Source organism: Labeo rohita, chromosome 16 (assembly GCF_022985175.1).
Source record: "Labeo rohita strain BAU-BD-2019 chromosome 16, IGBB_LRoh.1.0, whole genome shotgun sequence".
NCBI classification, from domain to species: domain Eukaryota; kingdom Metazoa; phylum Chordata; class Actinopteri; order Cypriniformes; family Cyprinidae; genus Labeo; species Labeo rohita.
In genome coordinates this window covers 2,158,280-2,170,788 of record NC_066884.1, presented here as the reverse complement: position 1 = coordinate 2,170,788, position 12,509 = coordinate 2,158,280, and the positions used below count along the sequence as shown (strand labels likewise).

The 12,509-nt window shown below is 33.1% G+C and overlaps 1 protein-coding gene across 1 annotated transcript in view; it reads left to right on the top strand.

Moving 5' to 3' along the window:
- myom3 (myomesin 3) overlaps window positions 1-12,509 on the top strand; it is an 86,988-nt gene that overhangs the window by 61,031 nt on the left and 13,448 nt on the right. The window contains exons 19-23 of the mRNA XM_051131216.1: window positions 2,862-2,988; window positions 3,660-3,841; window positions 6,683-6,797; window positions 6,882-7,038; window positions 12,298-12,404. Of these exons, the coding sequence (XP_050987173.1) occupies window positions 2,862-2,988; window positions 3,660-3,841; window positions 6,683-6,797; window positions 6,882-7,038; window positions 12,298-12,404 (688 nt within the window). The remainder of the gene's footprint in view (window positions 1-2,861; window positions 2,989-3,659; window positions 3,842-6,682; window positions 6,798-6,881; window positions 7,039-12,297; window positions 12,405-12,509) is intronic.

Sequence of the window (12,509 nt, the reverse complement as noted above, 5' to 3'; positions counted from 1 at the left end):
GTAATTTAAAAAAATATTTAAAAATTAAATTTAAGTAATTAATTCATTTATTATTTTAAATACTGTTAATATAGTTTTAATATATTTTCTGTTTATTATATTTATTTTAGTTATTTAAATTATTATTACTGTTATTTTATTTTATTTATATTTCAATTATAATCTCTTTAATTGGTATTGAGTTCAATTTATTTGTAATTTAAAATAAAAATAATTATTAAAAAAATTAAATTTAAGTAATTAATAAATTGATTTCAATATGTCAATGTAGTTTTGATTAATTTTCCATTTTTTACTGTTTGTTATTATTTTTACTTTAGTTATAACAATTATTACTACTGTTATTTTAGTTATATCTTAGTTATAATTTGTTGAATCTGTATTCAGTTAATTGATCAGTTTATTTTTTATTTAAAATAAAATAAATAAAAATAATGATTTTAAAAAATACATTCAAGTAATTAATACATTTATTTATTTAAATGTGTCAGTACAGTTTTCATTTATTTTCAGTTTGTTATTTTTATTTTAGTTATTAAAATTATTATTAATGTTATTTTATTTTAAATTGAGTTATAATCAGGTTTAATTTATTTGTCATTTAAAATAAAATAATTATTCAAAAAATTACATTTAAGTAATGAATTAATTAAAGTATGTCAATATAGTTTTAATTAATTTTCCATTTGTTATTGTTTGTTATTATGTTTACTGTAGTTATTGCAATTATTATTACTGTTATTTTAGTTACATTAGTTATATTTGTATTACTGTTGTTTTAGTTATATTTATATATTGTTCACTAAGCATATAGTATTTATTAATATTTTGAATTGTTTGACTTTTTATTTTATACATTTTTTTATTTTTATATTTTTTTTCAGTCATTTTATTTTTAATAGTTTTTGTGCTATTTTATTTCTTTTTAGCTTTTTTATTTATTTATTTATTTTCAGCTTGAACTTATTTTATTTCAGTTGCAATAGCAACATTTATATGAATAAAAAATAACCTCTAAAATAACAATTAAAATAATAATAAAAATTACAAAAACATTTAAAAAAGGAATGAAAAGACAAAATTAAAAAATACAAAATGATTTTGTAATTTTCTTTTATTCTCTGTTTTTAATATAAAAATAAAAGCTCATTTAAAATCTCTTAGTGATACTAAAATAACTCTTCCATAAATCTGAGCAATAATAATAGTGCTGCTTGCATTAGCAAACACCAATAATGAATCTAAAGCAAAAGAAAACCTATAATATTCATTTTGACCTCGTGGTGAGCAAACAACATTTTCTGAAGGCTCACTACCACCTTTGATAAAACAGAACGTTTAATGGGTTTCGGCCTTATTTCTGTTCAGAGTGAAATGTCGTGAGTGCACAGCGCCCTCTGATGGACTGAAACGGCATCAGCCCTGTGTCTCTTTCTATTAACATGCCCTCTGAAAAATAGGGGGTTTTTCACAGAGGAGGATGGGGTTGTTTTGCACTATTTGCTCACAGGACGCCTCAAAGTACATTATGTCAATTAGAAAACATTGATCTTCGAGGGCACTGTGGTCGTAGCATGAAGCCCATGTTAATGTTTTCCGCCGCTCATTGAGCAGTCAGAGACACACGCCACCTGCCCAGACTCATTACAGACCGCCACAAACGCGCACCACCCCACATTACAGTCCTCTGACGTCTGCCATCTAGTGGGCGTTCTCCGTCCCAGCAGGCCGCAGGTGGCCTGATCTTGAACCTCGAGAGATTTGAGCTCCTAGATAAGCCTCTGATTTGATAAGAGGATTCAGGCAACAGTTAATCACAAGTCTAAAGGCTCAAGAAGGCCCGTTTTCCTAAATCCAATCCCAATTACTTGTGACGAGGTGGCCACTCGCGGTGATCTTTGCTTCTCATCACAGAAACAAGTCTTAAAGTAATGTTTATCGGATAAGTAGCTCTCGGGCCTAATGGTCCTTGATATAGACGTCAGCCGGCGGATCAATGCACTGAAGATAAAGGCTTTTCTGGGCAGGGTTATTGTCGTTAAACAAAAAGATAATAAAATTCAATTATTTTAGACTGAAATTTATTTTATTACATTTTTAATAAGAAATTTTAATTCAAATTTAAACTGAACCATTAAAAAAAATAATCTGAACTGAAATTAAAAAAATGTATAGTTATAAATAAAAAGTATAAATCAAAATATTAACAATAAAAAAAAAAATTACTAAAGCTTTACCTAGCATTAAAATGCTAATATGAAAATTAAAACTAATTCAAAATATGAATAAATACTAAAATAGTAAAATAATACTGTTTCAGGTTGAAAATGTTTCGGGACTCCACAGATTTCCACCAAAAAAAATAAATAAATAAAATAAATGTGAACTGAAATTAAAGAAACAATTAACCAAAAAATGTAAGTACTAAAATAGCTATAACTAAAACTGAAATAAAAATTCATACAAGCTATATAAACATAAAAAACTAATAAGAATGATTAAAAATGCATTTGATTCGAAGGACTCAACAGATTTCACACAGAATTGGAGCGTCACTCATCCACAAAGTTATTTTCTGTCTCTTGTGTTTTAGTTCATTAAATATTTTGAGTTATTTTGAAGATGCTTTCAGCTTCCATTAGCAGTGTAATCCTCTCCTCTGCGCTTTTAAACACATTTTGCATTTAAATGAACACTGAAAATGTGAAAACAGATTCTAAACCTGCTTGTTTATTAACACCATGCTGTCTGTTTTTTTACAGATATCCTTTTATTATATTTCTATATTGTATTTTAGGTTTCTCTCCTGTTCTTTCTGACACATTAATTAATTTTCCATTATTTGTTGGTTTTGTTTTTAGGTGACAGGCCTTCAGGAAGGACATTTTTACCAGTTCCGTGTCTTCGCGGCCAACATCGTTGGATTGGGTGACGCTTCTGAACCCAGCGAACTGTTTCTGTGTGAGCGCTGGACGATGCCTGAGCCTGGTGAGATCATGTTCATTTACAGCTACATTTCCTTGTAGCAATTTTGAGGAAGAAAGATTGGTTGGGTTTTTGGAAAACAATTTTATTGCATCTACATAAACTTGCAAAAAAGGTTATATTACCAAATGTCTTCACATTTATTGCATATTAAGTGATTTTGTATTATTGCACTATTTATTTACATATTAATTGCACAACTTATACACTTTGTAATCATAGTAAACAATAAATTTGATTTGCTTCAGTCATCTTTTATAGAAGCTTCTCTGAACTAGACCATATCTGGCATAGACTAACATGCTGTTCTTCTTTCATTAATCTTTAATATGTTTCTGTTCTTTATATTTAATGACTTAATCGTTATAGTGTATTTCACAGGACTGTGTCTGTCTGGCACAGTGATGCAAAATCCAGAAATCAATAAAAGCAGTTTTTCTTCCATTGTGTTTCTCTTGTGCTGGTTCACTTTTTTTTTCCACTTACAGCACATTTATTTAACTAGAAAGAGTGGAGACGGCACAGTACATTTCTCCTTGGTTATCATTTTTATGCTTTGTTGTAGACTAGATGACTTGTTTCTTTTATTTATAGTTTCTATGTTCAAGAAAATAATTACAGTTCATATACAAAGTGTGAATATGTGATTGGATTGTTGTATGAACGTGTTGCAGGTTGTCCGTATGATCTGGAATTTAGAGAAGTGAGGCGAAACTCTCTTGTGCTGCTGTGGGCGGAGCCTATATACAAGGGCCAATCAGACATCAGTGGGTATATAGTGGAGATCAGTGAGGGGGCGGAGTCTGAGGATTGGACCCCTGTGACGAGTGAGCCGGTGACAGAAACTCACTTAAAGGTGCGTTTAGTTTCTTTTTCGATTGCAAAATACTCAATTTAAGAATGCGAGTTGAACTGCAATCTAAGTTTATATGCTTAATTTCAAAATGTGCATTAGGAATCAAATTTAAAGTAAGTCACTATAGGTAAACAGTGAAAAAAATTTACTTTTTTCTTTATCCAGCTGATTAATCACAGTGTACTAAGGTGCTTTGTACTGCAAGTTTTTGAAAAATGCCAAGTTTAATGTGGAAACGAGTCATTATCTAATTAAATATGCGCTTATTTGCATACATTCCCAGAACATCTGAACGGTGGATGAAACCAGGCTCAAAATATTAAAATATCATTATTTTGTTTTAAATCACTCATTAAATCAGAAAATACTGTCAACAGCCAGAAAAATATATACATTTTATTCAGTGTTGAGTTTTTTCCCCACTTCAGCAGCACTTGCATACACCAGATTTTAGAGTTTTATTGACATGTATATTTTAAAGGATTTTACAGAAGGGTTTGTTTATATATAATTTTGAACCAGATTTACATAACATTTATATAAAATGTTATATACTATATATTTCACAATTATTACCGAAGAAACAAGTTACACATTAAATTAAAGTGAAATTTTGAAGTAGAATAAATAATATTTTCAATACAATACAATAAACTTTTATTTACAACTTCAAAAAAGCATTATTTACAGTGTAAGTGCTGCTGAAGTGCAGCTTTCTGACTTGTTTTAAGAAAACAGCCTTTAAAGATTTTTCTTTTTATCACTCAATAAATCAGAAAATACTGTCAACAGACGGAAAAAAAAAAAACATTTTAACCAGTTTTGATACGTTTTTCTCACAGTTTTGATACGTTCAGCAGCACTTACATACACCAGATTTTACAGTTTTATTCCTATGTATATTTTAAAGGATTTTACAGTAGGGTTTGTTTATATATAATTTCAAACCAGATTTACATAACATTTATCTAAAATGTTATATACTGGATTAATGTTATATAAATCTGGTCCAAAATTATTTATGAACAAACCCCTCTGTAAAATACTTCAAAATATAAATAGGAGTAAAATTGTAAAATTTGGTGTATGTACTATAAAAAGTGTAGAATCAATTGCTAATATATTTTTACAATTATTACCAAAGAAACAAGTTACACATTAAATTAAAGTGAAATTTTGAAGTAGAATAAAATAAGATTTTTTAAATAAAATATGATAAACTTGTTGGTTATTTACAACTTCACAAATATATTTTTTACAGTATAAGTGCTGCTGAAGTGCAAATTTCTGACTTGTTTTGAGAAAATGGCCTTTAAAGATTTTTCTTTTTATCACTCAATAAATCAGAAAATACTGTCAACAGACAGAAAAAAAAACATTTTAACCAGTTTTGATACGTTTTTTCTCCACTTCAGCAGCACTTACATACACCAGATTTTACAGTTTTATTCCTATGTATATTTTAAAGGATTTTACAGTAGGGTTTGTTTATATATAATTTCAAACCAGATTTACATAACATTTATCTAAAATGTTATATACTGGATTAATGTTATATAAATCTAGTCCAAAATTATTTATGAACAAACCCCTCTGTAAAATACTTCAAAATATAAATAGGGGTAAAATTGTAAAATTTGATGTACAATAAAAAAGTATAGAAACAATTGCTAATATATTTCACAATTATTACCAAAGAAACAAGTTACACATTGAATTAAAGTGAAATTTTGAAGTAGAATAAATAATATTTTCAATACAATATGTTGAACCACATTTACATAATATTTATATAAAATGTTATATACTGAATTAATGTTATATAAATCTAGTCCAAAATTATTTATGAATAAAAACTGCTGTAAAATACTTCAAAAACATAAATGGGAAGAAAACTGTAAAATCTAGTGTATGTACAATAAAAAGGTGTACAAAAGAATTTTACTCAAAAATTGCTAATATATTTCACAATTACAATGAAACACCAAGCCAAAGTTTGAAGTAGAATAAACTTTTTAAAAAAAGTCTATATTTTTTTAAATATTCAAAAATACAATAAATGTTTATTTACAAATTCAAAAAAACATTTACAGTATAAATGCTGCTGAATTGCTTGAGAATGACTTGTTTTGAGAAAACAGCATTTAAAGATTTTTCTTTTTAATCATTCAATAAATCAGAAAAAATATATTTTAACCAATTTTGACAATTTTCCTCCCACTTCAGCAGCACTTATATACACAAAACTTTTTCTAAAAAAATTTTATTCCTATGTATATTTTAAAGGGTTTTACAGTGGGGTTTGTTTAAAAAATATTTTAAACAAAACATTTGTCCAAAATTATTTATGAATAAACTCTTCTGTAAAATACTTCAAAATACAAATAAGAATAAAATTGTAAAATTTGGTGTACATACAATAAAAAAGTGTAGAACATTTTTTATAATATATAAAATATGTAATATGTAATATATTTTACAATTAGTTGCAAAGAAACTCCAAGCAAAATTTTGAAGTACAATAAAAAAGGTTAAAATATATATATATATTTTTTTTAATATTTAAAAGTACAGTAAACTTTAATTAACAAATTTGTGCTCCTAGTGTAATAAAGTGTAATAAAATAATCTCTTAAAAGTGTATTTTGGATGTTTTCTTTTCACAAGTCTGAAATTAAGACGCAAAATAGCCTAAAATCTCAAAATTGTCCAATGCATGTCAAACCTGTGGTGTATTGCCTTAAAAAGTGTGTTGGTTCAATTCACTTTAGATGCATTTGCATCTACACCCACTAAAGCCTTGACGGAGGACTGACCTGTTTCTGGATGATTGTTGATTAGGTTTCAGGTCTGCAAGCAGGTCAGACGTACCGCCTCCGTGTGTCTGCCATTAACGCAGCTGGAGTCGGCATGTCTTCGATGGCGTCTGAGCCGGTGGAAGCGCAGACTAAAGCAGGTCAGCTGCCTGTAAATCTGCATAATGATTTCACGCTCATTTTACAGCGAGACGCTTTTAACTCTGTCCCGCATTTGCCACCAGGAACCAAAGAGATTGAAATCGGAGTGGATAATGACGGCTTCATCTTCCTGAGCTTTGAAATTCCTGAAGGCACCGATAAAGACGTCTTTAAGTGGAGTAAGAACTACGGGAAAGCGATTGATGCTGGACGAGCACGATTGGAGAACAAAAACAACAGGTCTTTAGTCACAATAAGAGCACAACTGTGACACTTTTTCTGCAGCTTTGGATCTGGAAGTTTATTTCTCATTTATTTTCTCCAAAGGGATTTCCAGCTGTTTGTCAGTAATGAGTTTAAAACTTTGTTTTGAAGCAAAAAAGTATTTGAAAATTTAAAAAAAGACAGAAGATTGTGAATTTAAGCATTTTGTTTGTGAGGAAATTATATGCTAATCCCATGAAGCATTGGAATGAAGTAATCAAAAACCAATTATAAAATATTAAACTAATAACTTAACTGGAACAAATATAAAAACAGTATATATCATAGCATTTAAAAAATGTTTAGATATGTTATTCTAAATTTAATCTAAAACCAACACTAGAATAGTATAAATATAAAAACACAATTTATTAAGTTAATTAAAATACTCAAGCATTTTAATTCCATGAAGCAATTAAATAATCATAAACAATGCTGCAATATTGAACTATTAGCCAAATGTAAAAATATAATATATTAATTAAAATAAATAAAAAATCTGCATCTTTCACCCAATTATAAAGTTAATAAAACAGTGTATATTAAGTTAATTAAAAACATTAAGTATTTCCATGAAGCTTTGCTATGAAGTAATCAAAAAACAATGCTACAATATTAAACTATTAATTTATTGCGTATACATTTATAAACAGTATATACAGGTCCTTTTCAAAAAATTAGCATATTGTGATAAAGTTCATTATTTTCTGTAATGTACTGATAAACATTAGACTTTCATATATTTTAGATTCATTACACACAACTGAAGTAGTTTCAAGCCTTTTATTGTTTTAATATTGATGATTTTGGCATACAGCTCATGAAAACCCAAAATTCCTATCTCAAAAAATTAGCATATTTCATCCGACCAATAAAAGAAAAAAGTGTTTTTAATACAAAAAAAGTCAACCTTCAAATAATTATGTTCAGTTATGCACTCAATACTTGGTCGGGAATCCTTTTGCAGAAATGACTGCTTCAATGCGGCGTGGCATGGAGGCAATCAGCCTGTGGCACTGCTGAGGTGTTATGGAGGCCCAGGATGCTTCGATAGCGGCCTTAAGCTCATCCAGAGTGTTGGGTCTTGCGTCTCTCAACTTTCTCTTCACAATATCCCACAGATTCTCTATGGGGTTCAGGTCAGGAGAGTTGGCAGGCCAATTGAGCACAGTAATACCATGGTCAGTAAACCATTTACCAGTGGTTTTGGCACTGTGAGCAGGTGCCAGGTCGTGCTGAAAAATGAAATCTTCATCTCCATAAAGCTTTTCAGCAGATGGAAGCATGAAGTGCTCCAAAATCTCCTGATAGCTAGCTGCATTGACCGCAGCTGACATGGCACCCCAGACCATCACTGACTGTGGGTACTTGACACTGGACTTCAGGCATTTTGGCATTTCCCTCTCCCCAGTCTTCCTCCAGACTCTGGCACCTTGATTTCCGAATGACATGCAAAATTTGCTTTCATCCGAAAAAAGTACTTTGGACCACTGAGCAACAGTCCAGTGCTGCTTCTCTGTAGCCCAGGTCAGGCGCTTCTGCCGCTGTTTCTGGTTCAAAAGTGGCTTGACCTGGGGAATGCGGCACCTGTAGCCCATTTCCTGCACACGCCTGTACACGGTGGCTTTGAAATTTTGAAGTAGAATATATTCTCTATGGGGTTCAGGTCAGGAGAGTTGGCAGGCCAATTGAGCACAGTAATACCATGGTCAGTAAACCATTTACCAGTGGTTTTGGCACTGTGAGCAGGTGCCAGGTCGTGCTGAAAAATGAAATCTTCATCTCCATAAAGCTTTTCAGCAGATGGAAGCATGAAGTGCTCCAAAATCTCCTGATAGCTAGCTGCATTGACCGCAGCTGACATGGCACCCCAGACCATCACTGACTGTGGGTACTTGACACTGGACTTCAGGCATTTTGGCATTTCCCTCTCCCCAGTCTTCCTCCAGACTCTGGCACCTTGATTTCCGAATGACATGCAAAATTTGCTTTCATCCGAAAAAAGTACTTTGGACCACTGAGCAACAGTCCAGTGCTGCTTCTCTGTAGCCCAGGTCAGGCGCTTCTGCCGCTGTTTCTGGTTCAAAAGTGGCTTGACCTGGGGAATGCGGCACCTGTAGCCCATTTCCTGCACACGCCTGTACACGGTGGCTTTGAAATTTTGAAGTAGAATATATTCTCTATGGGGTTCAGGTCAGGAGAGTTGGCAGGCCAATTGAGCACAGTAATACCATGGTCAGTAAACCATTTACCAGTGGTTTTGGCACTGTGAGCAGGTGCCAGGTCGTGCTGAAAAATGAAATCTTCATCTCCATAAAGCTTTTCAGCAGATGGAAGCATGAAGTGCTCCAAAATCTCCTGATAGCTAGCTGCATTGACCGCAGCTGACATGGCACCCCAGACCATCACTGACTGTGGGTACTTGACACTGGACTTCAGGCATTTTGGCATTTCCCTCTCCCCAGTCTTCCTCCAGACTCTGGCACCTTGATTTCCGAATGACATGCAAAATTTGCTTTCATCCGAAAAAAGTACTTTGGACCACTGAGCAACAGTCCAGTGCTGCTTCTCTGTAGCCCAGGTCAGGCGCTTCTGCCGCTGTTTCTGGTTCAAAAGTGGCTTGACCTGGGGAATGCGGCACCTGTAGCCCATTTCCTGCACACGCCTGTACACGGTGGCTTTGAAATTTTGAAGTAGAATATATTCTCTATGGGGTTCAGGTCAGGAGAGTTGGCAGGCCAATTGAGCACAGTAATACCATGGTCAGTAAACCATTTACCAGTGGTTTTGGCACTGTGAGCAGGTGCCAGGTCGTGCTGAAAAATGAAATCTTCATCTCCATAAAGCTTTTCAGCAGATGGAAGCATGAAGTGCTCCAAAATCTCCTGATAGCTAGCTGCATTGACCGCAGCTGACATGGCACCCCAGACCATCACTGACTGTGGGTACTTGACACTGGACTTCAGGCATTTTGGCATTTCCCTCTCCCCAGTCTTCCTCCAGACTCTGGCACCTTGATTTCCGAATGCAAAATTTGCTTTCATCCGAAAAAAACTACTTTGGACCACTGAGCAACAGTCCAGTGCTGCTTCTCTGTAGCCCAGGTCAGGCGCTTCTGCCGCTGTTTCTGGTTCAAAAGTGGCTTGACCTGGGGAATGCGGCACCTGTAGCCCATTTCCTGCACACGCCTGTACACGGTGGCTTTGAAATTTTGAAGTAGAATATATTCTCTATGGGGTTCAGGTCAGGAGAGTTGGCAGGCCAATTGAGCACAGTAATACCATGGTCAGTAAACCATTTACCAGTGGTTTTGGCACTGTGAGCAGGTGCCAGGTCGTGCTGAAAAATGAAATCTTCATCTCCATAAAGCTTTTCAGCAGATGGAAGCATGAAGTGCTCCAAAATCTCCTGATAGCTAGCTGCATTGACCGCAGCTGACATGGCACCCCAGACCATCACTGACTGTGGGTACTTGACACTGGACTTCAGGCATTTTGGCATTTCCCTCTCCCCAGTCTTCCTCCAGACTCTGGCACCTTGATTTCCGAATGACATGCAAAATTTGCTTTCATCCGAAAAAAGTACTTTGGACCACTGAGCAACAGTCCAGTGCTGCTTCTCTGTAGCCCAGGTCAGGCGCTTCTGCCGCTGTTTCTGGTTCAAAAGTGGCTTGACCTGGGGAATGCGGCACCTGTAGCCCATTTCCTGCACACGCCTGTACACGGTGGCTCTGGATGTTTCTACTCCAGACTCAGTCCACTGCTTCCGCAGGTCCCCCAAGGTCTGGAATCGGTCCTTCTCCACAATCTTCCTCAGGGTCCGGTCACCTCTTCTCGTTGTGCAGCGTTTTCTGCCACACTTTTTCCTTCCCACAGACTTCCCACTGAGGTGCCTTGATACAGCACTCTGGGAACAGCCTATTCGTTCAGAAATTTCTTTCTGTGTCTTACCCTCTTGCTTGAGGGTGTCAATGATGGCCTTCTGGACAGCAGTCAGGTCGGCAGTCTTACCCATGATTGCGGTTTTGAGTAATGAACCAGGCTGGGAGTTTTTAAAAGCCTCAGGAATCTTTTGCAGGTGTTTAGAGTTAATTAGTTGATTCAGATGATTAGGTTAATAGCTCGTTTAGAGAACCTTTTCATGATATGCTAATTTTTTGAGATAGGAATTTTGGGTTTTCATGAGCTGTATGCCAAAATCATCAATATTAAAACAATAAAAGGCTTGAAACTACTTCAGTTGTGTGTAATGAATCTAAAATATATGAAAGTCTAATGTTTATCAGTACATTACAGAAAATAATGAACTTTATCACAATATGCTAATTTTTTGAAAAGGACCTGTATTAGGATATTTAAAAATATTTAAAAATTTTATTTCCATGAAGTATTGAAATGAAGTAATAAAAATCTGATGCTACAGTATTAAACTATTAAACTTAATAAATTTAAAAAAAAGTGTATATTAAGTTAATTAAAATATTTAAATATTTTATTTCAATGAAACAATGTAATGAAGTACTCAACCAGTGCTATAAAATTACTATAACTTATTAAGTATAAATATAAAAATATTAAGCTAATTAAAAATTAAAAATATCAAAACAACAATACTACAATATTAAACCATTAATTTATTCAGTATAAATATAAAAACAGTTTATATTAGGATATTTAAAAATATTTAAATATTTTATTTCAAACGTATTGCAATGAAGTAATCAAAATTTGATGCTACAATATTAAACTATTAACTTTTTTATACATTTAAAAACCAGTGTAAATTAATTTAATTAAAAATATTTAAACATTTTATTTCTATGAAGCATTGCAACGAAGTACTCAACTAGTACTATAAATTTACTATAAAATATATATACATATATTATATATATAATATATTATATATTATATATTAAGTTTCCTAAAGGCATAGTTCACTTACAAAAAAAATAAAATAATTATGTAAATAGACATCTTAAAGTTTCTTAAAGGCATAGTTCACTTACAAAAAACATACATCTTTGAACAAAAATATTATTATTATTTATTAATTTTTGTAAATAGGCACCTTACAATTTCTTAAAGCGATAGTACAATCTCTTTGAAATGAACCTTTTTTGTTTCCACAGGAGTGGTAATTTCATACAGTTTTAAGTTTGAGTAAATGACAGGTGTTGTTTGAGGCAACTGCCCCTTTAAATACTCTATAAATCTGTCCAAATGTTCGTCCCAGGTCTGTTCTTACCTTCACGGACGCCTCGGAGCAGGATTTGGGCCTTTACACGGTGGAGCAGAGCTCAAACCCCGACGTCTCCTCTAGTTTCACCTTCACTGCGGAGGGTAGATATTTATTTCTATCTCTACATAATACATTACCTCCACACGGTGCCACAAGACCTTGTGCATCTGTTCGGCATTAAAACGTGATGCATAACTCGTCTTTTC